Source organism: Musa acuminata, chromosome BXJ2-5, assembly GCF_036884655.1.
Source record: "Musa acuminata AAA Group cultivar baxijiao chromosome BXJ2-5, Cavendish_Baxijiao_AAA, whole genome shotgun sequence".
NCBI lineage: Eukaryota > Viridiplantae > Streptophyta > Magnoliopsida > Zingiberales > Musaceae > Musa > Musa acuminata.
In genome coordinates, this window is record NC_088342.1 from 46,439,273 (window position 1) to 46,463,729 (window position 24,457).

At 37.3% G+C, this 24,457-nt stretch overlaps 2 protein-coding genes across 2 annotated transcripts; one reads left to right on the forward strand and one right to left on the reverse strand.

Moving 5' to 3' along the window:
* The first annotated feature begins 271 nt into the window (after positions 1 to 271).
* Positions 272 to 14,110, forward strand: LOC103986300 (succinate-semialdehyde dehydrogenase, mitochondrial). Its single transcript, XM_065110026.1, has 21 exons — positions 272 to 431; positions 926 to 1,039; positions 2,230 to 2,329; positions 3,773 to 3,821; positions 4,402 to 4,489; positions 4,594 to 4,704; positions 6,850 to 6,912; positions 7,042 to 7,152; positions 8,929 to 8,994; positions 9,074 to 9,151; positions 9,429 to 9,506; positions 10,805 to 10,871; positions 11,785 to 11,870; positions 12,109 to 12,141; positions 12,286 to 12,318; positions 12,738 to 12,838; positions 13,016 to 13,101; positions 13,340 to 13,446; positions 13,547 to 13,624; positions 13,710 to 13,791; positions 13,889 to 14,110. Exons 1-20 carry the CDS (start codon positions 327 to 329, stop codon positions 13,746 to 13,748), a joined length of 1,593 nt encoding a protein of 530 aa, XP_064966098.1. The 5' UTR covers positions 272 to 326; the 3' UTR covers positions 13,749 to 13,791; positions 13,889 to 14,110.
* A 3,154-nt stretch (positions 14,111 to 17,264) lies between these two features.
* Positions 17,265 to 19,775, reverse strand: LOC135613069 (uncharacterized). The gene is made up of 2 exons (XM_065110027.1): positions 19,034 to 19,775; positions 17,265 to 17,405 (listed from the first exon to the last, which is right to left on the reverse strand). The coding sequence occupies exon 1, from the start codon at positions 19,760 to 19,762 to the stop codon at positions 19,040 to 19,042; it is 723 nt and encodes a 240-aa protein (XP_064966099.1). The 5' UTR covers positions 19,763 to 19,775; the 3' UTR covers positions 17,265 to 17,405; positions 19,034 to 19,039.
* Between the last annotated feature and the right edge of the window lie 4,682 nt (positions 19,776 to 24,457).

Here is a 24,457-nt window from a genome sequence, read left to right on the forward strand (position 1 = left end):
TTTTTTTTTGCTTAAAATCAAATCAACTACTGATATATATATATATATATATATATATATATATATATATATATATATATATATATATATATATATATATATATATATATATATATATATATATATATTGCATGTGACACTACAAGACATGGATACCTTCTCATCCACTTTGTCTCTTCCCATGGCTTTTATCATATATATATATATATATATATATATATATAAAGAGTACATATGGAATTTATGAGGGGCATATATGTAAAATTGGAACGTCGTTATCGATCACCGGCTCTCGGTTGAAGTAGTGAGTGGGAGGAGACCGTAGAATGGCTTGCTTTTCTCTCGCGACACAACCAAGCCCGATGGCGATACGCCGCGCGGGGCTACTCGGCCGCCACTTTGCCTCCCCCTTCCGGCTTCTCTGCCGCCAGGCAAGCTTTCACGCTTCTCCTCGACGCTGTTTCTACTGATCTCGGCGACTCCTCTTTATCGTTTCGGATCAGTCTTTCTTCGTCTTCGATCTTTCCCTCTGGTTTCGATTCTTGATCGGATATTTGTTATCTTGTCTTTCGTGTGGCCCCCCGCTCTCGGCCTTTCTTCTTTCGCGCTTCGCTTCGTCTTCGATCTTGCCCTCTTGTTTCGATTCTTGATCGGGTATTTGTCATCTCGTCTTTCGTCTTGCCCCCCCCGCTCTCGGCCTTCCTTCTTTCGCGCTTCATTTCGTCTTCGATCGTGTCCTCTGGTTTCGATTCCTGGAGGGATCTTTCCTATCGCTTCGCTTCGATTCTTGAAAGTGACCTTCCCTCGTCATCCGTCTTGCATCGTGGTTTCGATTCTTGAAGGGACCTTTCCTTGTCTCCAGTCTTGCCTCTGTGGTTTCGGTTCTTGATAAGGTCTGAATCTTGGGGGTTTCTCTGGTGGCCAGATTAGCGTGGAACCGCAGGCTACCGTTGATCGACTGAAGGAATCGGGATTGTTGAGGACTCAGGGGCTTATCGGTGGGAAGTGGATCGATGCCTACGATGGCAAGACCATTCAGGTATCTCTAGAGGCGTACTTCGTTTTGTTTCTGACCTGTGGACGGTGTTCTTGATTTCTTCTTCAAGTTTGATGCATCTAAATAGTATTTTAGTCGTGGTAATTCACTACGGACACAGTTAGAGTATTGATTACGAGAAATAGAACAGGAAAACCATACTGGAATCTAGAATTGTTCATCTTGGTTGTACATCTTGGTCAGATATTATGGCTTCTAATTTATGGCGAAGCTTAAGATTGAGATTAAGGAGATTAATGGAATACAATGCACTTATACTGGAACGGAATGATTCGATTTTTTTTCTTATTTAAATGAATATGTTCAAATCCTACGGATTCACCAATGTTATTATATAATTCATGTGTTTCCTCTTTAAAAGTCGAACTATAACAAAATTTAAAGGAGTCTATGAAACGCTCCGCCAAAAATGTTGTACAACAAGATATAATGTTTGGTTGGACAGATAGCCCCTACTAAACCTTAACTGCAGAAGTAGCATCCTTTGTGATTCAACGTCTTCAGTTAGGTTCACCTGAAGAACTATGATTTCGTCAGGAACTAACATTGATATTATACCATGTATTTATAGAATTATACAATGGCAATTCCATCTAGATGAATGGCACTACCAAACCTACTAAACCTAACAGATAGCCCTACTAAACCTTAACTGCAGAAGTAGCATCCTTTGTTATTCAACATCTTCAGTTAGGTTCACCTGAAGAACTATGATTTCATCAGGGACTAACATTGATATTATAACATATATTTATAGAATTAGACAATGGCAATTCCATCTAGTTGAATACGCCAATAAGCATGCATTTATCATCCAACTGGATCATATCGACCAGATTAATATATCAGGTTTGACGTCTTTCATATAAGTAATTTAAAAAATCTATTAGAAACAAAACGGCTTTCAAATGATAGTATTGTTCATTTTTTTGTACATTTAGCAAGAAAATCCAGTTCTGTATGGGATAGTAGAAGTAAAGATTTTTGTATTCCATTTCTTTGTTTGGGAAAGGCAATTATTGATGTTGCAAAACTGACAGTATTTTGTTCAATAGCTTATCAATTGATGGTTGTCATTATTCACCCTCACTGAAACTTTGGATGAAGAATAACAAACATACAAAGAAAGGCGTAGGGTAGGAGGATATTACTTACCATTTGTTATTTTGTAGGTGCAAAATCCTGCTACTGGGGATGTCATTGCAAGTATTCCATGCATGGGCAGGAATGAGACTACCAATGCAATATCCTCTGCATATAATACATTTTCTTGTAAGAAATATGGAAGCTGATTAATATTTGATTTTTCCATTTGTTGATGTCAAGCTATTAGTTTCTGTGATGATCATGATGTCAAGACATTAGTTGGGTGTGCATAGGACATTCAGATTGGTTGAAAGATTGGTGTGGATGGTGGGTTAATACTGGCTTGTATTGCAAAAATTGGCTGGCTAGTGCAATTTGCCATTCTCAGATGTTGCTAATATTGACTTTTCTAACTAAAAGCCATATGGACTATGTGCACCTTAGTCTGCATTTTCTTCTTTGGCCTTTAACACTAGGTGTCAAAAGTTTACTCTTAGTTCCTGGATTTCTTCCTAATGTAGTCTCCTCCTCTAAATCAAAACAGCTAAGTAGCCTGCCATGACCAAATTGAAAGAAAAATAAGGAGTCCTATTGAGTGATGCATCAAAGAGGCTTATGATGCCTCATTACAGATTTTAAACATTCCACTCCTAGTCTCAGTTGATTAATATACAGAAAATATAAAAATGCTGCATATCTCTCTCTCTCTCTCTCTCTCTCTCTCTCTCTATATATATATATATATATATATATATATATATATATATATATATATATATATATATACACACACACACACACACATATATTTAAAATATATATGTATGTATGTATGAAATCTTTTACTTTTTATCTTTATTGATGCCTACATATAGCTAGATCTATTGATGCCCCTATCATGGGAAAATGTGAAAATGACTCTTGTCCAGTTATGGAGTCCTGAAACAGAACTATAATAGCCTGGTTTGTTGCACATGCATGGATTGACCACCTATTATTGAAGCCTTCATTAAATTAGATACAATCCCTTTTATATAGATTGTGGTTGTTACTTAATGTCCTAGGGAGGTATAATATTTGTTTCGACTTCCCAGATTTATATACTTTGATTATGGTGTAGTATTCTCAAAAATCATTTCTTATCTAAATCAATCATAAGAAAGAGTTACTGACTTTATTCACTAAATTTGGAAGATCATAGACTATTGAGTCCTAATCCAACAAATCTGCTTCGATCGATTGGCTAATTGCAAGTCATTTGAATCATATTATGCCAAATCTATCTAACTTAACTAGGTTTTAAATGAACACATAAAGTAATATTTGGTCTTGTTAACTTTTCATATGTTAATCTGTCGTTATTTTCTTCCAACGAGTTTTTTTAGTTTGTTTTCTTTATCACTTCTTGCTCCTTTGAGCATATGAATGAATTAGTTTTTAATATCGTTCATTCCGTCCAATTTTTTCTGTAAACTTGTCAGACAGATATCACTAATTATTAATTACCAACTGCTTATGAAAAACTCATTGATTTGCTTGTTTAAAGGACTGTCTTTAGAATGTCTATTATGGCATTTTCAGGTATTCTTTTAACATTATATGTTTGTTATGATGTTTTTCTTTTCACAGCTTGGAGCAAACTCACTGCAAGTGAACGGAGCAAGTGTCTAAGGAAATGGTACCATTGAATTTGATCAATTACAACAGGCTTTCATGTGTACTATTTTTTTTGTATAAGTTGTCCTTGGCAGTGGTGTATTGCTCAATGTTAATATTGCTATGCTCACAAGAAAGTTATCATGTTCATTTGTAGTGATCGATGTTATTTCTTTAACTGCACTTTGCTAATTTGCGGGACCTTTTATTTAAACAACTTTTAGATGTTTTGTTGATTTGTTGATAGAACCCATGACATTGAAAAATCAGTTTTAAAAACTTTTAACGTCCAGCTCTTATTCTGTGTGACTTATCCAATTGAAATTAAAGGGTGTTGCTTCTACAAATGTGAGCCACTCACCGTAAGGATAATGTGGTAGTTCTATCTGTGATTTTTGCTGCTGAATGTGAGAGTTATTGGGAAAGTTTTCATCTCTTTTTGAGTTATACATCCAGAATGAATTTTATTTGTAAGTCATTGTTTCTGTTTTAGCATTTTCTTTTGAACATTAGGTGCTTCAATTGAATATACTAAATCGAATTTCTTGTTTTTCAGCCTTATTTACTTTACTGTAACTCTTTCACCTTAAATATTTCTGAAGGTATGATTTAATTATTTCCCATAAAGAGGATCTTGCATTACTTATAACATTGGAACAAGGAAAGCCTCTAAAGGAGTCACTGGGTGAGGTATCAAAATGACTTCTGTTTGAAGTTGTACTTAAAATAGCTTTTGTCATATATTGTTTCCTATTCAAGATAAAAGTTAATTGTGCTTATGAACTTCTTTGCAGGTTTCTTATGGGGCTGCATTTATTGAGTTTTTTGCTGAGGAAGCTAAACGCATATATGGTGACATAATTGCTCCCACAATTGATGATCGTCGGTTGTTTGTTTTAAAGCAGGCAACTACTTGATTACCATATTTGATTTTTTTGGTTTCATATTAGCTGTTCCTGAACCTTGCTGCTCAAAAACATCACAAATCAGCTTCTAGTAGCCATACATATATAATTCTATAACTTTGTTGTTGTCTCCAATATTTTGATTATTTCAGTTGTTTTTAGTATTTACCATTTTTTTTTAATCTCCGAGTATCCATGAGCATATGGGCATGTCAAGATCTTCATTAAGGTTTCGCAATGCTCACTTTAAAGACATTCTAGCAGCTGTCTCCTTTCATGTACAGATTATTTTTTTTTGGCTCTAGCCCTCTGGAATCTCTTAGAAACTTGTTGCCTGTAGTCTGTAGAATCTAAATATTATAATGTTTTATAAGCTTACTTATGCATCTTGTGAAGGTTAAGGCTGTGGCTGCCACACCCGAACCTGCTGCTAACATATAGTATAATAACCAAAAGAATCTATCATCTGAAAGCTCATTTATCATTGAGCAACATTAACCAAACTTTTGAGTGTGACTTGAGATGATTTCATTGGCATGATCACCAAAATTCAATATGATTCTCTATTCATAGTTGGATTTTATCATATTGTGTACTGCATATTATGGTATATTGCATATTGAAACATTCAAGGAATGCATTTGTTAGTCTCACTAAGCCATGTTAGATGGTATTTGATGGTCATCAAAGCAGAATGCAATAGTCTTTTCCAGCAAAGTACTATGTGAGCATAGGCTTCGTGCCTGCTGTCATGTTCTCCATGTCATTGGGCATGGACATCTTGTTACGTCAATGACACAGTAACTTGTGGATACTAAATATTAAAATGATCGATTTCAGTAACTCTTATTCAAATTCTGTTTAGTAAAACAAGACACAAAATCTGCATTTTTTTCATAAAACGTATAAAGACTTTTCTATGTGTCATTCTTATTAGATGGTTGTTACATGTTATAGGCTGTAAGTTGTTAGAAAGCAAATATCTTGGGTACTTCACCATGATAATTATTTAAAAGCTGTTTTGCTAAATTGAAAATGTAAAATTTTGACAATAAAATAGTAAGGTCTTTGGGATTTTAGAGTAATAGTCATATTTGGCAAAGGTGGAGAAATAAGGGCAGCATGCTTTAGATGACGCCAATAACAACAAAACAGTAAGTCCGAACTTAAGATCCATATTCAGGAGATCCGGATAGTTTTATGCTGGTTGTCAGTGACCTAATGCAACCCTTCACCTTTTTCATCCGGGATTAGGACCGACATTGACCTAACGCAACAAAGCCATAAGCATTCTTTAGAGTTGCTTAAAAATATTATATTAGGATAATTTATTTATTAGATCTATATCTTTAGTAAGTGCATGTGAAATATTTATGATTGGGGAGTAGTGTAAAATTTGGGGTATGCATCCAAGCACAATGGCTGCTAACAACAGTGGTATAGACTAGTATGACTGAATGGGTTTTTTCAAACAAGAAAATGCCGATGAGTGACTTTCATTCTATATAAAGACTAGTAATACTGCCACATAACATTCACCAGTTTCCTGATTCTATATATCACTTTTATCTAGGGCATTTTTCAAGGTAAGTTTGCCTGCTATGTTGATTACACATCTTCCTTCCAATGGAGTGTTGAACAATATCAACAGAAACTAATAACTGCTCTACCAGTGGCATATGTTTGTTTCTTATGTTATCCTATTGTCTTTAAAAGTTGCTTATGAGAATATCTTCACGATGATACTGGCAAAATGTCGTATAAATCTGAATAATGGTTTTGAATATCAATCTGTTACCAGGTTTAGAAGGGGTCAGACTAGTAAGGTACCAAGTTATAGGATGATGTACCGATATATACTGTCTGGTGCATGGTACCACTAAAAAAAATAATTAATTGAATGGTTACTAAGCAACACATTGCCATGTGTTCTTATGCCAGTGCATGGTTGGACTGTTGAAATACTAGTTGGTACATATTGGTCAAATCCGTATTTTAGACCATGATACAAACTATTCCCTTTTGTAAGTACATGTGATTGTTCATTTGCAGTTTGCCTCTACAATGCTATAAATATTAGCTTCATAAAGATAAATATCTTTCTTTTAGGAAACCATGGTATTTAATGTTTAATGTCTCTTGCAGCCTGTTGGAGTAGTTGGAGCAATTACACCCTGGAACTTTCCTTTAGCCATGATTACCCGGAAGGTAAATGTTAGCTAATAGATTGACATCATGACATGGTGAATTTATTATACCAGCCTATAAAAAGCATGCAATTCTTGCATCTGACTTGCATCAGAAAAAAAAAGAACTTCCTGCTTTGTGATGTGTCAGGTTGGGCCAGCATTGGCTTGTGGTTGCACGGTTGTTGTCAAGCCATCAGAGTATACACCTTTGACTGCACTAGCTGCAGCTGAGCTTGCTCTTCAAGCTGGCATACCACCAGTAAGTTTCTCCTTTTTATTTCTTTTCTTCTATTTATTCTTTCTTTTGCAATTCTTCTATTATTCTCAGAAGTTGCTTTTTTTCTTGTTAATTTGTTTTAGAAGTTGAGGATCTAGGGGGTGTGACTCAAAACTTGAAACTTGAGATTTGGGCTGAAGTGAATGATGTTTGTAACACCAAGTATTAAATGAGATCACATTGGTAGAGTTGTTTTGGGAGAAACAAGAGGATGCACTGGGAAGGTAGTGGTTTTCAGGGTTATCTTAAGTGGGTTTGTTAAAGAAGCATCTGAATTATTGCAAGCAGTTCATGACGTAAAAGATGAATGTATTATCTTCATTTGTAATCATGTATATTAGTTTTCTAGATTCAGCCAAGCAATGTTCCGAAACTTAGCCAAATAAGTTTTGGAAGAGCATGATGGCACCAGGGCCATTAGAGGTATTGTCATTTTCCCAGCTATTTGATGCAAAGGTTTCGAGAGCTGATTTTAAAGCTGTTGTTTAGTTGATACCTTTGATGGATCCTTGTAGCAGGCTTCCATTTCGAGTAAACAAACATGTGATGAGCACCAAAAGAAAACTGTGACTACCAACACTGGCATACATCTACACATTGGAAAACATAATTCTCTGTATCTATGTGCCAATACTTAAAACTAGGCAGGATATAAATGCTTAATTGATACATATTCCTTTTATGTATGCATATAAGGCAATGCAATCGTGCATTTTCATGTCTCTCTACGCAGATGGGCAGGTGTCTCCATTCACAAAATGTGCTGCTTTTGGACTTTTGTGTCTGAATACGTCTACCTGAGCTCCAAGATATCTTTTGCAATCTGTTTCATGAGTCCTGTTGCATCACATGATTAGCTGTATCCTTATGGAAAATATGCAAAATATGAGTAACTACATGGAAATGCAGCATTCTGTTTCTTCATTTTGTCTGCTTCTTCTGGTTGTGGGATAATAGTTCATGACCTTGTTTTCCCTATATCTTACTTGTTTATTCTTTTCTCTACTCTGACATTTGGATATTTCTAATTTTTTAAGTATTTTTAAGTACTTCAGAAGAGTATATCGTGTTGGGAAATAAACTAACGGATGGCAAAGCATGCTTAGTTAATTCAGTTGTTCTGGAACTCCATAGCAGAAAGTAAGCTATTGAAGTTATTTTTGTCCATACAACAAAATGTGGCCTTGTAGTATGTCAATGAGAGACCCAAACACTGTTGAATCTGCTTCATGGCCATTATGAATCATGTCTCAACTGAGATGGAGCCTTATTTAGGTCTGATGTTGATCAGTTATACAATGTACTGAAGAATATGCTACTTTTTTCTTAATAGGGTTATTCTCCATTCAGTTACAGTTAGCACATAAGGGTTTTATTGCTCCTATAGCTCGTAATACCCTACTTGTAAGTCTAAATTGATGACCTTCTCATGAACTTTCTAATTCTTTACTTGCATTCTGTTTCTTGTTTGGTGTCTCCATTAAGCATGCTCAGTAGCTCTGAACATTGAAAAGCAATTTTTTATCTGTGCAGTGAATAGAAGTTTTTTGTTCACTTGTGTGGAAGATGGTCTTTTTTGACAAATTTGATTCAGCTGCTTCTCCAATTTAGCCTTTTCTGTTCATGAGCATGCTTCAACATTATTCTTTCTAACAGAAACAATACATATGCAGTTTTAGCATCTTCTGTGTTTTGTCAATTTGTAAATGTCACACTTATACCATGCTAATATTGTTCTTACCTTTTCTCATTATTCAGGGTGCACTGAATGTTGTGATGGGCAATGCGTCTGATATTGGCGATACTCTGCTAGAAAGCACACAGGTTCTTACTTATTGCTTTATATTTACCTTTAATTTTTCCAGAAACAGATGATGTTATTATAAATTTTACTTTTTTATAGGTAAGGAAGATAACATTCACTGGATCAACAGCTGTTGGTAAAAAGTTAATGGCAGGGTCAGCGAGTACTGTTAAGAAGGTATGCCCTCAAAAAATTTCTTGGTGAGAAGTTATGCACACACAAGTTAATCTCATGATTATACAAATGTATAGAATATATGAGTAGAAAGGGTATATTAAATATATCAAGAGTTGGATGCTTTATATTATCTTATCTTGGCTAAAGCCATTATATCCCCATTTTAACTAAAGTAGTTCAAATAAATAGTTTGATTTTTCTTTATTTTTTCTTGATTTGGAACTAGAAAATCTTTATGCCTGTTCGAGTTTCATATGAAATATTAATCTTTTTTCAGATATCCTTGGAACTTGGTGGAAATGCACCTTGCATTGTGTTTGATGATGCAGATCTGGATGTGGCAGTAAAGGGCAGTGTAAGCCAATCTTGCTATTGCCTATATATTTCTGATCTCTTTATCCAGTTACTTATATATGCATTGGTGGTTTTCCTTCTCACATAATCACAAACTGAATTCTATCTGACTGCATCATGATCCTCACAGAAAGTATTCCCCTCTTGATGTTATGTTAATCTCTTCATTGAATAGAGGTAATTGATAAATCCATATAAAGATTAGATTGTCCTCTTAGCTGTTTTACACATGCTGAAAACTAGCTTAATTTGTCCAACTTGTTGAGTTTGTAAAACTACTACTACTTGGGATATCCCTGTTTTTCTCTTTGAACTGTAATATAAGATAGCATTTGCGACGAGATGCTAACTGATTCAAGACTGCTTCCTAAATTCAGTTGTTTACTAGCGTAGGCTAGGATAAATTTTCTTGTGTCCAATCAAAACCAGTCATCCATTTTGCGCAGGTCTTATGCCTAACAGTTCCTCACCTAGATTCCTTATGACTCAAAAACTGATTCCTGATCTGTGAACCTTGTTGTTTAAGTAGCCCTCTTTGTCGTTTTGCTAGACTATTACAAAATCTTTGCTTCACGATGCAGTATCTGTTTTTTGGTACTTAGTGTAGACATGTTGTCTTTCACAATGTTTTTAACATTATAAACTTCAAGTCCGAATTGGAGCCTTACGATTTAATGTTGTTGTGTTCTTATTCATACACTACGATATACCTTCAAATCCTGAAGAAATGGTAGCAGGCTAATTGTTTAAGCTGTGTTGTTTAAGCTTTTTGCCAAAAGCAAAGAAATTGCCTTTTAGTTTTTAGTTAGTGCAAATGTTGAATTATCAAGAGAAATGACAAGCATCTCTACATGCTTGATGGTGCTGTCAGAAACTGATATTGAGGATAGCTGAATCCATATTATAAATTCCATTAGAACATGAGTGGATCAAACAGGTGTGCACATAATTTTTTCTCAAACAAAGAGGGTTTTGTTTTGGGTTTTTCTATCAATACGAGGTGATCTTATGCCTTTCTTAAATAGCTGATGGATTTTCATTTTAAATATCCTATTTGTTTAACGGTTGAAGTACTTTTGGCGCAAACTTGCATGTTTGACTGAATCTTCAACTGTTACTAATATAGATTAAGTGTGCATCAAAGCTTGTAGCTTATCCAAAAATAGTTGTCCAATGATTATCATTTTACTGTTTACAGTGGATAGCAATTGATGGATAATCTTAATATACAGAAAACTTTGCATAACAGATTCAAGCTGATTTTGGAATTATTTCTGATGTTATCATTTCCATTTGCAGCTTGCAGCAAAGTTTCGGAACAGTGGGCAAACATGTGTTTGTGCAAACAGAATACTTGTGCAAGAAGGTACGGATTCCATTGACTTTATTTGCAACTATGCATTTGGACTTAGTTGCAGCTGTAATTATAAATATCTTGTAATAAATATGCATAAGCGTCAAGTTTTCACAAAATTTATTTAAATAGTCTGTTGTATCCAAAAATAGTAAAGGAAATAGACACTTCAAGATCCAGAGCAAAATATAAAAAAGAATCTATCTGCAGAGGTAATTGATGATATTTTGGTGCAATAAAATATGTTGAATTGATGATATCCTTTTTGGATCATTCTAGGTTAATTAACAATTTCTACATGCTGTTTGGTGGGTTGTCTCTGCACTTGGAGGTTCTTTTGAATCTAACATATAGAAATCAGAGTCAACGCTATAAAAATGTTGAATATCATTTGGTAGATTAATTTTACATTTTGTGGATCCTTGGGATTAAATCTTCTGAGTTATAAAAGAACCCAATGTATTTGTTGACTGGTTAGTGTCAAGAGACTTATTGTTGTAATGGAAAATTATAGAAGATAACTTACCAAACAATCTGCAAATCGACAGTCTTTCTTATGAGTATTGTGTGAACAAAAACCAAAGTTTTTCTAAAAGTCAATCTTAGATTAAAAGGCTTTTGTGGGTATCCAGATGCATGCCAGATCATATTGAGTAAGCTGCTATTCTACTAGCATTGAGAAGGTGTCAACTGTCAACCTTTGCAGATGCCATATACTTTGTAATCCTTGTTTTATAAAAATTGCTTTGTTTTGTTTAATCATCCTCATTGGTTTTACTACAAACCTTTATTTTTTTTCTTCTCCTTGTTGCACTTGAAGTTTGTTGAGTGGTGGATGACTGCATTTATATAGTCGAAACTTTGTCATCTCTTTTATGTGCCTCATACTTATCCTCTCACAAGTTTATAATTCCATTCTGTGCAGGTATTTATGAAAAATTTGCTAATGCTTTTGCAAAGGCGGTTCAGGCTTTGCAAGTTGGCAATGGCCTTATAGAAGGTACTGTTCAGGTATTAGCTTCTGCTTTTTCATCCTTTTCACTTGAATTGATTCTTTGATTGGCATAGTAGAGTGTTAATTTATATTCATTGGGAAACTATATTTTATTGATACTTGATATTATGACAGCAATGTTACTGTCATAATATCAGTTTTATGACTTTTATTTTTTAAGGAATTTTGAGTATTTTGTTTATATCTCTATGGTTATCTTAAAACACGATCTTGAAAGTTGTGTTTCTTTCACAGGGTCCGTTGATCAATGAAGCTGCTTTAGAAAAGGTGGTTAATTTTCTTTGCCTAGAAATTAGTATCTAGGTAGTTTGTTGTAAGGTTATCTCTGCGGTAAAGTTATTCTTTGTTGCTGATTTGTGTAAAATTTAGTTGTGATGAGATTCTGGTTTTCATGGACCTTTCATTTTGTAGGTCGAAACAATGGTCCAAGACGCTACTGCAAAGGTAATTGTAACATTTCATGATGTTTTGTGCTTTGTACTTAAAAGTTCACTCTATTAAAGATGTGGATGCAGCACAGCAGCACACTATGAGACAATCAGGAATTTCATACTTTGTCTAGGAGGCTATATATGATTTACTGCCTATTCCAATTAGATAAACATTTTGGATGCTTTTATATGTTATTGATATTATAATGCTCACCTATTGCGCACATTTAGTTGTAAGATTTGATTCTTATTATATACATTCACTTATATGGTAAGTCTTTTCAATTGTAAAGAGATATCTTTTAGGTCAGAAATATTTGGTTCATCTGTGGTATCGAAACTGGACTGGCTCCAGTATCACTTAGGTTTGAGTATTGGCACAAAACTGGCTTTACTATATCACTGATATCCATAACTGTAATCTTTGTACAGGGAGCAGATGTAGTGACTGGAGGAAAGAGGCACAGCCTAGGCATGACATTTTATGAGCCTACTGTTCTTGGCAATGTCAATAAGGAGATGCTAATATCTCGGTACGATCTATTCTTTAACTCACATTGGTGACTGTTTTATGGCAATTGAACTTGGAAAGCTCACAGTCAGAAAGGCTTTTTTAACTTGTCATTTTGGTGGTTATTTTAGTCATTAAGCTCGTTCTCACGAGTGATATAAGTAGCATTAATGTGTGAACTTTTTAAAAACGTGCACAGGCAAGAAGTGTTCGGCCCAGTTGCACCACTTATGCGTTTTAAAACTGAAGAAGAAGCTATTCAGATGGCTAATGACACAAATGCAGGTTATTTGCTATTATTTACTTTGTAGTTCTTTCCCAGGTTGCTGATTTTCATTACTTGTTTTCTTGGTTAAGAATTTCACACTTGAAAGGTAAGAGTAGAAATTATGTGCTACATGCAATCAATTTGATTTGGATCGCAACTCCACTTGTTACACAACACTTGTAAATGATGTAGTACCATTACTACACAACCCTTGTTTATTTATTTTGGCTTTTGGTGGAATCATTACCTATACAGGTTTAGCTGCTTACATATTTACTACCAGCATGCCTCGTTCTTGGCGTGTATCTGAAGCTCTCGAGTATGGACTTGTGGGAGTTAACGAAGGACTAATATCCACCGAGGTAATGCTTCTGCTTCACAAATGTTTCTTCTTTTCTTTTTTCTTTTTTTTGTTATTTTGTTTAATTTCATTTTTGATCTGTTTTTTGTTCCACGGTAAAGGTTGCACCGTTTGGAGGATTTAAGCAGTCTGGTCTCGGAAGAGAAGGTTCAAAATATGGGATGGATGAATACTTGGAAGTAAGTTGAACAAAAAAAAAAAAATTCTCATATTTATAATATTTTCTCCTGCATTGAGATATGTATGTCCCCCGTGTCTTTGTAGATTAAATATGTGTGCTTGGGTAACTTGAAGGGGACTTAGAAATACTGGTAGAGCTAATAATGACCACCCGTCGGCTCTGGAGGTAAGTTATCAGTTCCAAGATTTGCAAGTCCAATGTCTTTCTTGCTAACGTTCCTAGAAGTCTGGTTTTTGTCAATAATTTCACATTGCTGGTTTAGGCATATTTGAAATGGTCTGCTCGACGGTCGTTTTCAGCTAGTCGTTTTTGTATTTCTGACTCGAACGTTACATGGTCCATGGAATGTTGTTAAATCTCCTGCGCCATAAGAGCGACGTGTAATAAGAGCCAACCGTCCTTCCCCCTTCCCCTCGCTTCCCTCTCCACCGCTGTGTAATAATTCTCATCAAACGCTAAATGCCTAGACATGGTTACAACAGAATATCTTGATTTGTTTTCTGCTATTGTAGAACATTTTTTTTTTCCAACAATGCCGGAATTGATGGATACAAACCAAAACCAAAAGTTAACTGTGCCCACTATTTTTTTTGGCAAAATTTTATATATGTATACATATATACATGTATACATATTAACCAAAAGTCAATAGTGTGGAGAGAGAAAGAGAGAAACGCATGCATATATATATATATATATATATATATATATATATATATATATATATATATATATATATATATATATATATATATATATATATATATAGTCAGATTCCAACTGACGAGCAATCCCGAAATGGAGAACACCCAGAATAACCAGACAGTAATATTGTGGAGAGAGAAAGAGAGACGTATATAAAGGGAGAGGGAGAAGAGGCGGGAACAAGGAAGGTAGAGGTTGGTCGAATATGGCGACGGTGTCCCGGAACATGGTGGTGCTAGCGTTGTGCTTGCTCCTTTTGGTGGTTGCATCCTCCGATTATGCAGTCGACTGCAATCTACATGACAACTGCTTTAATGATTGTACCAGGAAAGGCTACTGGAGAGTCCATTGCATGGGTTGCTTCTTTTGTGACCCCGCGCAGGAGGAGGTTGACATTCCCCCCGCATGAGAAGGCCAACCACCATCTCTTCTCTCCCTGTCGTTTCACTTCTATAAGTAGAATGCAATGCTTCGGCCGCATGCTTCCATATTGGTCCACCCTTTCAACATTGCTGTGGCTTCCTCTAACCTACTTCTCCATCTATCCGTAAGCAGTGCGCGTCCATTGAGCGCCAACCACCATGGCGGGTAACCAGCGCGCGTCCATAAAATGTCCAATGTATGTATATATACATATACATATATATGTATATGTATATGTATATACATATACATATACATATACATATATATATATATATACATATATATATATACATATATATATATATATACATATATATATACATATATATATATATGTATGCATGTATACAAAAATGTATATACATGTATCTTCCTATATAAATATGCATACAATATTGTTGTAGATTATTTGTATGCTTAAGAACATGGTCCACTATATATTCTAAGTCAAAGAATCATGTTATTTTTCCAAGAGTTGATGGTTGATGCACCCCCTATCGCTGATTAAGAGAAAATTGACTTTTGTTGTATCAGGCAGGCTATTCCTTGTCATGCATGTGAATGGAGCAATAAAGCAAGAAGGCTATGCAAAGAATAGGACATTTTTTTATACTTGTGTGCATGACTGCATGTACACTATGTGAAAAGTTACTTATTCCAAGTATCAAGCATATTCGTTATATACCCTTCCATTTTCCCAGCAGAACTGTTACCATTGGACAGCACACCGCAACCTCTTCAGTGGATATAATCAATGACGATGTTGCACTAAAGACAAGAAATAATGCAGTACTAAAGAAAGAAAAATGAGACAAAAGCCATCTATGTGAGGATATCGAACACACTCAAATCAGACAAAAACATAGAAACTGTACTTCAAAGCCAAAGACAAAAGCATCAAGGTATAAATTGTGCTGTTCTAATCTGATAACAAAAAAACATAGCATAAAAAGCATAACTAAGGGCTCAAATTATCTTTCCTCATTAAACCAAACAGTCAGGTGCAACAAAAAATGAAGATTCATGTTTCAAAGTCTTACGGTATGGGTTTCGTCTTACCGAACATCAATAAGTTGTCAACCATAAATAATAATAATAATGGAGAATCTCTCGATGAATGTTGAATTAGGTATTACGGTATGGGCTCAAATTATCTTTTCTAGAATTAGGTATTTCGTCACGAAAGAGAATACCAGCAGCAGGGTGAGATGGTTCTTAGAGAACTGAGTGTTCCATCAAGAAGAAACTGAGGCCGAAACATGACTATATAGTGAAAATGATCGGAAGAAAAATAAACAAACTACTGCAGAAATTCATATACATCAACTGACAAAAACACGATATTAGGTGAATGTAGGATCTGACCTGAATCAGTCATACGAGTAGTATGGGCTCCGCTGTAGCAAGATGTGGTATCTTGTTCTTCCAAGAACCTCATAGAAGTCGAGCCAGCAAATCCCCATGGCAAACCAAATGCCCGAGAACTCCAAATCCACCCTAACCCCTGAACCACTTCACCCAGTTGAGTTCTCTTGAAGACCTCTCCGGATCTGGTGACGGCGGTGGATCAGGTCCTACCGCCATCGCCCTTTCACCGAACACCTTCAAGATCAGGGTTCACAATAGGAACAAGACGAGCCCCTCGCCAACGCCCTTCCCGGTTAGAGGGCGGTGGACCATCAAGATTAGAAATCTTGTTTACAGTAGGAACTCCCGCCATCGCCCTTTCCCGGGCGAGGACGATGGGCCTTCAAGATTATAAATCTTGTTTACAGTAGGAACGCATCCGGAGTTCTCGTCAACTAAGAGGAGCCTCACGCCTAAAGCGCGTCCCCGCGCCCCGTCGCGATGGGGATCTCATGCGGACTCCCGCCATCGTCTTCGACGACGAGAACTCCGTACCCCAAATCTTGAGGGTCCCCACCTCGACGGGGCCAAGCCGGTAATCGGGAGGGAAACGGAAGGTGGCCAAGGGGGAAGGGTACAAGCGGATCTCCTACTCGACGCCGATGACGACACTACCGCGTGGCTCCACAGGAACGGACCAATGGCGGCGACGGCGCTTCCAGCGGAGGAGGTGGAGAGACGACAAAAGAAGGGCAGGCGACGCGGGCGGGCCGGAGACCCATCCATCGTTCTTGGAGGAGTCTTCACCTACACCGCCTTAAATAAGTCCCGATCGAAAACAATCTTGATTTCTGTTTCTGTTTCTGTTAACAAGCGATGGTGGCTATACAGATGCGAGACAACTTCATCATGAACAACATTGCTCCCAAAAGAATATTTAAAAAAACAAAAACACAACTACAAAGTGTTTTTTTATTTTCTTTGCGAAACATGTTTTTCCCGCCCACACCTCCAAAGGTCGGTCATATTAGACCATAGGATTCAAATGTTTAGCCTTCCTAATTGTATTCCAAGGAAAATAACCTACTCATAATTCATATCCCACACTGTGTAATGTATCCATCACCATTTTCTCGCAGGCTAAGTTAAACCACATCAAGATTAATTATCCATCACCTTTAGAAAGAGCCTTTGAGTTCCTGTTGTCATCACCAGGAGGCATTCTGCATTTTGAATGAGCCTTCTATCAGTAAGCAGAGAGTTGGAGATCAACATGAGTGGATCTGGAACACATATAGCATCTGAAAATTTAAGAAGGTAAGAAAGAGTTAGATTCATGATTATAATTAAATCTGCAAAGTTACATGGATCATGATCAGTTTCAAGATTCTTTTCTTAAGATATGATTTCTCGGATGCTTCAGAACAACCATGATTACAATGAGCTTGTGAAAAGGAGTAGAGAACTACAATTCCAGTTCTAAAGGTGGTAAGCTTAAATGAGGATGAAAAGTTCATGGTGGCTTCCTACTTCCCTTTAATTCAACCTTTTATCTAGTAGTCATCAACAATCTTCTTACAATGAGGAAATGCTATGAAGGGTGTCCGACAAGGATTGGAATTTGGTGGTACTGGGGGTGTCAGTCAGCCGTAATAACAACATATCGCATGCTGTTATACCTAGCACAACCATTGTGTCATTCCAAAAGGAAAGATAAAAGAGAGAGAGAGATATATATATACTTTAGCTAGTGAACAATTACAAGGAAAGAAAAAGATTTTGAAATATGTATGTCATCAGATCACCCTCTCATCTCCCAGCAGCAATGTCCTTCTCCAGATTTGTAGCATGGCATTCAAAGAAAATGAGAGCCTTCTTGTATTCTTCTCTTATAAACTCTCTTAGGTAGTGGGTTGAATTGAATGTGTTGAAAGGTCGGTAGGAGCAAGGCCAGAGCTCATATCACACATTATTTTCCTCCTCTCCATTTGTTACTGTAGGAGTCATGATAACTTGGCTACAGCTTGAGAAAACCATCTTTCAATGGACCAAACCAGTCTATTGGTGATCAGTCTAGAAAGCGTAAGCCACAAACCCTAAGATTTTGTTTTAAGCCTTTACGCTTAGTTTGGATTTCGGCTATCGGATAACAGGAAAGAGTTTTGCTAGTGTTAGATGAAACCTAAACTAATTCTTCATCATTAGTGGTGGCTAGTCAACAATTTCTATCCATCCTCCCCTCTGGAAATTGCTTAGAGAGAAATAGATGAATCTTTAATGTTGGTAGTCATGATCGCTGTTCCGCTTGATGTAGTTTATGCTTAAATTTTGTCATTTTTATTCTACTTTTCTCTGTTCCTCTTTTTCCCATATCCTGAATATTTAATCTCCATCAAAAGAAATGAAGTTTACATAAACCATGCAACCACATTTCCTAATTTTTTATCATCTTACTGGCATACAAACATTGATATGATTGGTTTCAATCACCTTATAAATGAAATAGAGACCAACAAAGATCCAGAAAGCCATTCACCAAGGCATTCATATCTTAATTTTATGACATGAGCTCAACATATTGTCTTAAATCAAGAGTCTTGAAAGCTATTCGATCTTAACAATGTCGCAGATAACACGACTTCAACAACAGAACAAAACAAAAAATAGATAGAAAATACTTGTATTTTCTAGTTCTTTTTTCCACAACATATGATATTAAGCAATTGCAGTAATATGGCCAATAAAAAGAAACTCTTGTCTCTATAAAGCTTCTAAATCATATGATTTCAGAGCACTAAACATGGAATTGAATTTTCTCAATAATTCAAGAACTAGAATTGAAATCAGAATATTTGATTCAAAGCATGATCTAAAAGGCTGTTGATGATTCAAAGTAATGGCAGAGAAAGAGAAGGCAGCAGAGGCTTACAGTCGATCACTCCTCCCACTCCCTGATGATCCTGTCAAGCAACCCCAAAGCACTATCGAATCCTTCACCACCCTCCTCGACAGCCTTCAGTGCGGCATCCAACTCCCGGGCCTCATCGATCCGAGCCTCCCGCAGCAATCCCATGTAAACTGACACCCGCAGCTCGCTTCCAGGCGAAATCCCATCCGCCACCATCTCCTTCATCGCCCGCAGCGCCGCGAGCATCCTCCGGAGCTTGCAAAAGCCTTCTACCGCGATCCCGTAGACCGCGGCGTCCGGCCGGCAGGGGGAATCCGGCCGGAGAAGCCAAGACAGGACCTTGGCGGGCTCTTTAAAGCGGCGGCCGCGGAAATAGGACGAGAGAAGGGCGGAGCAGAAGGGGAGAGGGGAGTGGCAGCGGGGGTGGCAGCGGAGGGCGGTGAGGAAGGACATGGCGGCGACCATATCGGGTAGCGAGGAAACGCGTTCGGCGAGGACGGCGATCGGGAGGACATCGATCGGGGTGTCGGTGAGGAGGGCGGTGGTGAGGAGCCGGACGGCGGCATCGTGGCGGTCGGCGTCGCAGAGGCGGGGGACGAGGCTGCGGATCTCGGCGACCTCGTCTTCGGTGAGGGCGGCCGAGGGTTTTAGCGGAGGGGGAAGGGTCGAAGTGGAGATGGGCGACTGGGGCGTGAGGCGGCGAACCATAGCTGACCGAAGCGGCAGCCCCGCCGCCCAAGCTCGCCTCATTTCGGAAGGGGTGAGGCCAGCGAATGACCTCCCGTAGGATAATACGTTAAAACCCACATGTGGGCCCCGGAGGTCAGATTTGCTGGACAGCCACGTAGGATGAGATAGCGTTGGGGAAGTCTAGTTGGTGCAAATTACTTGACCAGCAGCGCGGTGTTCGACCGGATTTGGTCTATTTGGACCGGTAATAGGTTCGAAATCTTGATTCGACTCCTTTGGCCCATCAAATCGGATTCCTCGTACGATCGCAAGGAATCAAAATTTTGGCTGCTAATTGTCCCATTTATGTAATATTTCGTTCTTTACAGATCATAAGGAGTGTAATCTCCTTCCAATTTTGTGCGATTTGGTGACCATCAGCCACTTCAATTCGATCCAAATGCAATATGTCACCTTAAAAAAAAAACTAATTACATGCTAATTATATTTAACATTTCGATCCTTATATTTTAAAAAATTATATTAACATCTTTATAATTATAAAAATAAAATATTTAAATTTATTTATCCTAACAATATTATTTTTATCGACGAAAACAAAAAATAAAAAATAATTTTAACGTTTCAAACGAGACGAACGATGTCGATGGTAACAGATGACAACGTCGCTAGGGACCATGGTATTATGGATAAAAAGAGCGAGAGATGAGGATCATTCTATATAAGCGTCGATGCAATTGCGACATCGAGACAAAACGACCCTCATCTCTCGATACTAGGGCCAGCAACATCTCCATTTATCACTACTGACATCATCTCTCGACACTAGCGCAAGCAACATCTCTATGTATGTTCCCCGTGTCTTTGTAGATTAAATATGTGTGTTTAGGTAACTTGAAGGGGACTTGGAAATACTGGTAGAGCACCTTTGCAAGTCGGCTATGGAGGTAAGTTATCAGTTCCAAGATTTGCAAGTCCAATGTCTTTCTTGCTAACCTTCCTAGAAGTCTGGTTTTTGTCAATAATTTCACATTGCTGACTTTCTTTTCTTTTTTTCTTTTTTTTTTTGGGTTGACATACTTAGACATATTTGAAATGATGGTCTGCTCGAAGTGTTCGGAGAAATCAGAATAAAAGACCAATTTGTCGTTTTTGTATTTCTGACTCGAACGTTACATGGAATGTTGTTAAATCTCCTGCGCCATAAGAGCGACGTGGACATCGGCTCCCTGCATCACCCCCCCTCTCTCCTTACTAGCCAGCCGTCCTTTTACCCCTTCCCCTCGCTTCCCTCTCCACCGCTGTGTAATAATTTCTCATCAAACGCTAAATGCCTAGACATGGTTACAACAGAATATCTTGATTTGTTTTCTGCTATTATAGAACTTTTTTTTTCCAACAATGCCGGAATTGATGGATACAAACCAAAACCAAAAGTTAACTGTGCCCACTTTTTTTTTTGCAAAATTTTATATATGTATACATATATAAATGTATACATATATGTATACGTATACATATGCGTACGTATTAACCAAAAGTCAATAGTGTGGAGAGAGAAAGAGAGAAACGTATATATATATATATATATATATATATATATATATATATATATGTATATATATATATATATATATATGTATATATATATATATATATATGTATATATATATATATATATATATATATGTATATATATATATATGTATGTATATATATAGCCAGATTCCAACTGAGCAGTCCCGAAATGGAGAACGCCCAAAATAGTCAGACAGCGCAATAGTGTGGAGGGAGAAAAAGAGACGCATATAAAGGGAGAGGGAGAAGAGGCGGGAACAAGGAAGGTAGAGATCGGTCGAATATGGCGACGGTGTCCCGGAACATGGTGGTGCTGGCGCTGTGCCTGCTCCTCTTGGTGGTTGCATCCTCCGGTTATGCAGTCGACTGCAACCTACATGACAACTGCTTTAATGATTGTACCGGGAAAGGCTACTGGAGAGTCCATTGCATGGGCTGCTTCTTTTGTGACCCCGCGCAGGAGGAGGTTGACATTCCCCCCGCATGAGAAGGCCAACCACCATCTCTTCTCTCCTTGTCGTTTCACTTCTATATGTAGACTGCAATGCTTCGACCGCATGCTTCCATATCGGTCCACCCTTTCAGCATTGCTGTGGCTTCCTCTAACCTGCTTCTCCATCTATCCGTAAGCAGTGCGCGTCCATTGAGCGCCAACACCCATGGCGGGTAACCAGCGCGCGTCCATAAAATGTCCGATGTATGTATATATACATATATATACATATATATATATATATATATATATATATGCATGTATACAAAAATGTATATACATGTATCTTCCTATATAAATATGCATACAATATTGTTGTAGATTATTTGTATGCTTAAGAACATGGTCCACTATTTATTCTAAGTCAAAGAATCATGCTATTTTTCCAAGAGTTGATGTTTGATGCACCCCCTATCCCTGATTAAGAGAAAATTGACTTTTGTTGTATCAGGCAGGCTATTCCTTGTCATGCATGTGAATGGAGCAATAAAACAAGAAGGCTATGCAAAGAATAGGACATTTTTTTTATACTTGTGTGCATGACTGCATGTACACTGTGAAAAGTTATTTATTCGAAGTATCAAGCAAATGCGTTATATACCCTTCCATTTTCCCAGCAGAACTGTTACCATTGGACAGCACACCGCAACCTCTTCAGTGGATATAATCAATAACGATGTTGCACTAAAGACAAGAAATACTGCAGTACTAAAGAAAGAAAAATGAGACAAAAGCCATATGCTAACTTTTATGTGAGGATATCGAACACACTCAAATCAGACAAAAACATAGAAACTGTACTTCAAAGCCAAAGACAAAAGCATCAAGGTATAAATTGTGCTTTTCTAATCTGATAACAAAAAAACATAGCATAAAAAGCATAACTAAGGGCTCAAATTATCTTTCCTCATTAAACCAAACAGTCAGGTGCAACAAAAAATGATAGAGCTTCATGTTTCAAAGTCTTACGGTATGGGTTTCATCTTACCGAACATCAATAAGTTGTAAACCATAAATAATAATAATAATGGAGAATCTCTCGATGAATGTTGAATGGTTTGATCGAAAGATTCTAACTATAGGGACAGGATTAGCTCTTTTTTGCTCTTGCCATATGCAATTTGCAATCACCAAATCACAGAGAAAGTACACCCAATTCATATGCAATTTGAATTGGGTATTCCCTCAAGAAAAAGAAACAGCAGGATAGGATAGGCGTTCTAGAATTAGGTATTCCGTAACGAAAGAGAAACCAGCAGCAGGGTGAGATGGTTCTTAGAGAACTGAGTGTTCCATCAAGAAGAAACTGAGGCCGAAACATGACTATATAGTGAAAATGATCGGAAGAAAAATAAACAAACTACTGCAGAAATTCATATACATCAACTGACAAAACCACGATATTAGGTGAATGTAGGAACTGACCTGAATCAGTCATACGAGTAGTATGGGCTCCGCTATAGCAAGAAGTCGAGCCAGCAAATCCCCATGGCAAACCAAATGCCCGAGAACTCCAAATCCACCCTAACCCCTGAATCACTTCACCCAGTTGAGTTCTCTTGAAGACCTCTCCGGATCCGGTGACGGCGGTGGATCAGGTCCTACCGCCATCGCCCTTTCACCGAACACCTTCAAGATCAGGGTTCGCAATAGGAACAAGACGAGCCCCTCGTCATCGCCCTTCCCGGTTAGAGGGCGGTGGACCATCAAGATTAGAAATCTTGTTTACAGTAGGAACTCCCGCCATCGCCCTTTCCCGGGCGAGGACGATGGGCCTTCAAGATTATAAATCTCGTTTACAGTAGGAAGGCATCCGGAGTTCTCGTCAACTAAGAAGAGCCTCACGCCTAAAGCGCGTCCCCGCGCCCCGTCGCGATGGGGATCTCATGCGGGCTCCCGCAGCGCGGTGTTCGACCGGATTTGGTCTATTTGGACCGGTAATAGGTTCGAAATCTTGATTCGACTTCATTGGCCCATCAAATCGGATTCCTCGTACGAACGCAAGGAATCAAAATTTTGGCTGCTAATTGTCCCATTTATGCAATTTTTCGTTCTTTACAGATCATAAGGAGTGTAATCTCACAGCCCAGGAGTGAGAAATGCATTTAAGGTTGGCCTTCTGCGTCTTTGTGCGATTTGGTGACCATAAGACACTTCAATTCGATCCAAATGCAACATGTCACCTTAAAAAAAAAACTAATTACATGTTAATAATATTTAATATTTCGATCCTTATATTTTAAAAAATTATATTAACATCTTTATAATTATAAAAATAAAATATTTAAATCTATTTATTCTGATAATATTATTTTTATCAACGAAAATAAAAAATAAAAAATAATTTTAACATTTCAATTGAGACAGACGATGTCGATGGTGATACATGACAACATTGCTAAAGACCATGGTATTATGGATAAAAAGAACGAGAGATGAGGATAGCTCTATATAAGCATCGATGCAATTGCGACATCGAGGCAAAACGACCCTCATCTCTCGACACTAGGGCCAGCAACATCTCCCCGTTTATCACTACCGACATCATCCGTCATCACCAATTAAAATATTAAAATTATTTTTTTTTATCTTTATTTTTATATTTTTATTAATAAAATTAATAATGTTAAAATAAATGAACCTAAATATTTCAATATCATAATATATAGATGAATGTTAAAATC

Coding starts and splice junctions, on each gene's coding strand:
- LOC103986300 (XM_065110026.1), top strand. CDS start 327: ATGGCTTGCTTTTCTCTCGCGACACAACCAAGCCCGATGGCGATACGC. Junction 3,822..4,401: donor AGCAAGTGTCTAAGGAAATG/GTACCATTGAAT, acceptor ATATTTCTGAAG/GTATGATTTAATTATTTCCC. Junction 13,102..13,339: donor GGCTAATGACACAAATGCAG/GTTATTTGCTAT, acceptor TTACCTATACAG/GTTTAGCTGCTTACATATTT.
- LOC135613069 (XM_065110027.1), bottom strand. CDS start 19,762: ATGAGGCGAGCTTGGGCGGCGGGGCTGCCGCTTCGGTCAGCTATGGTT.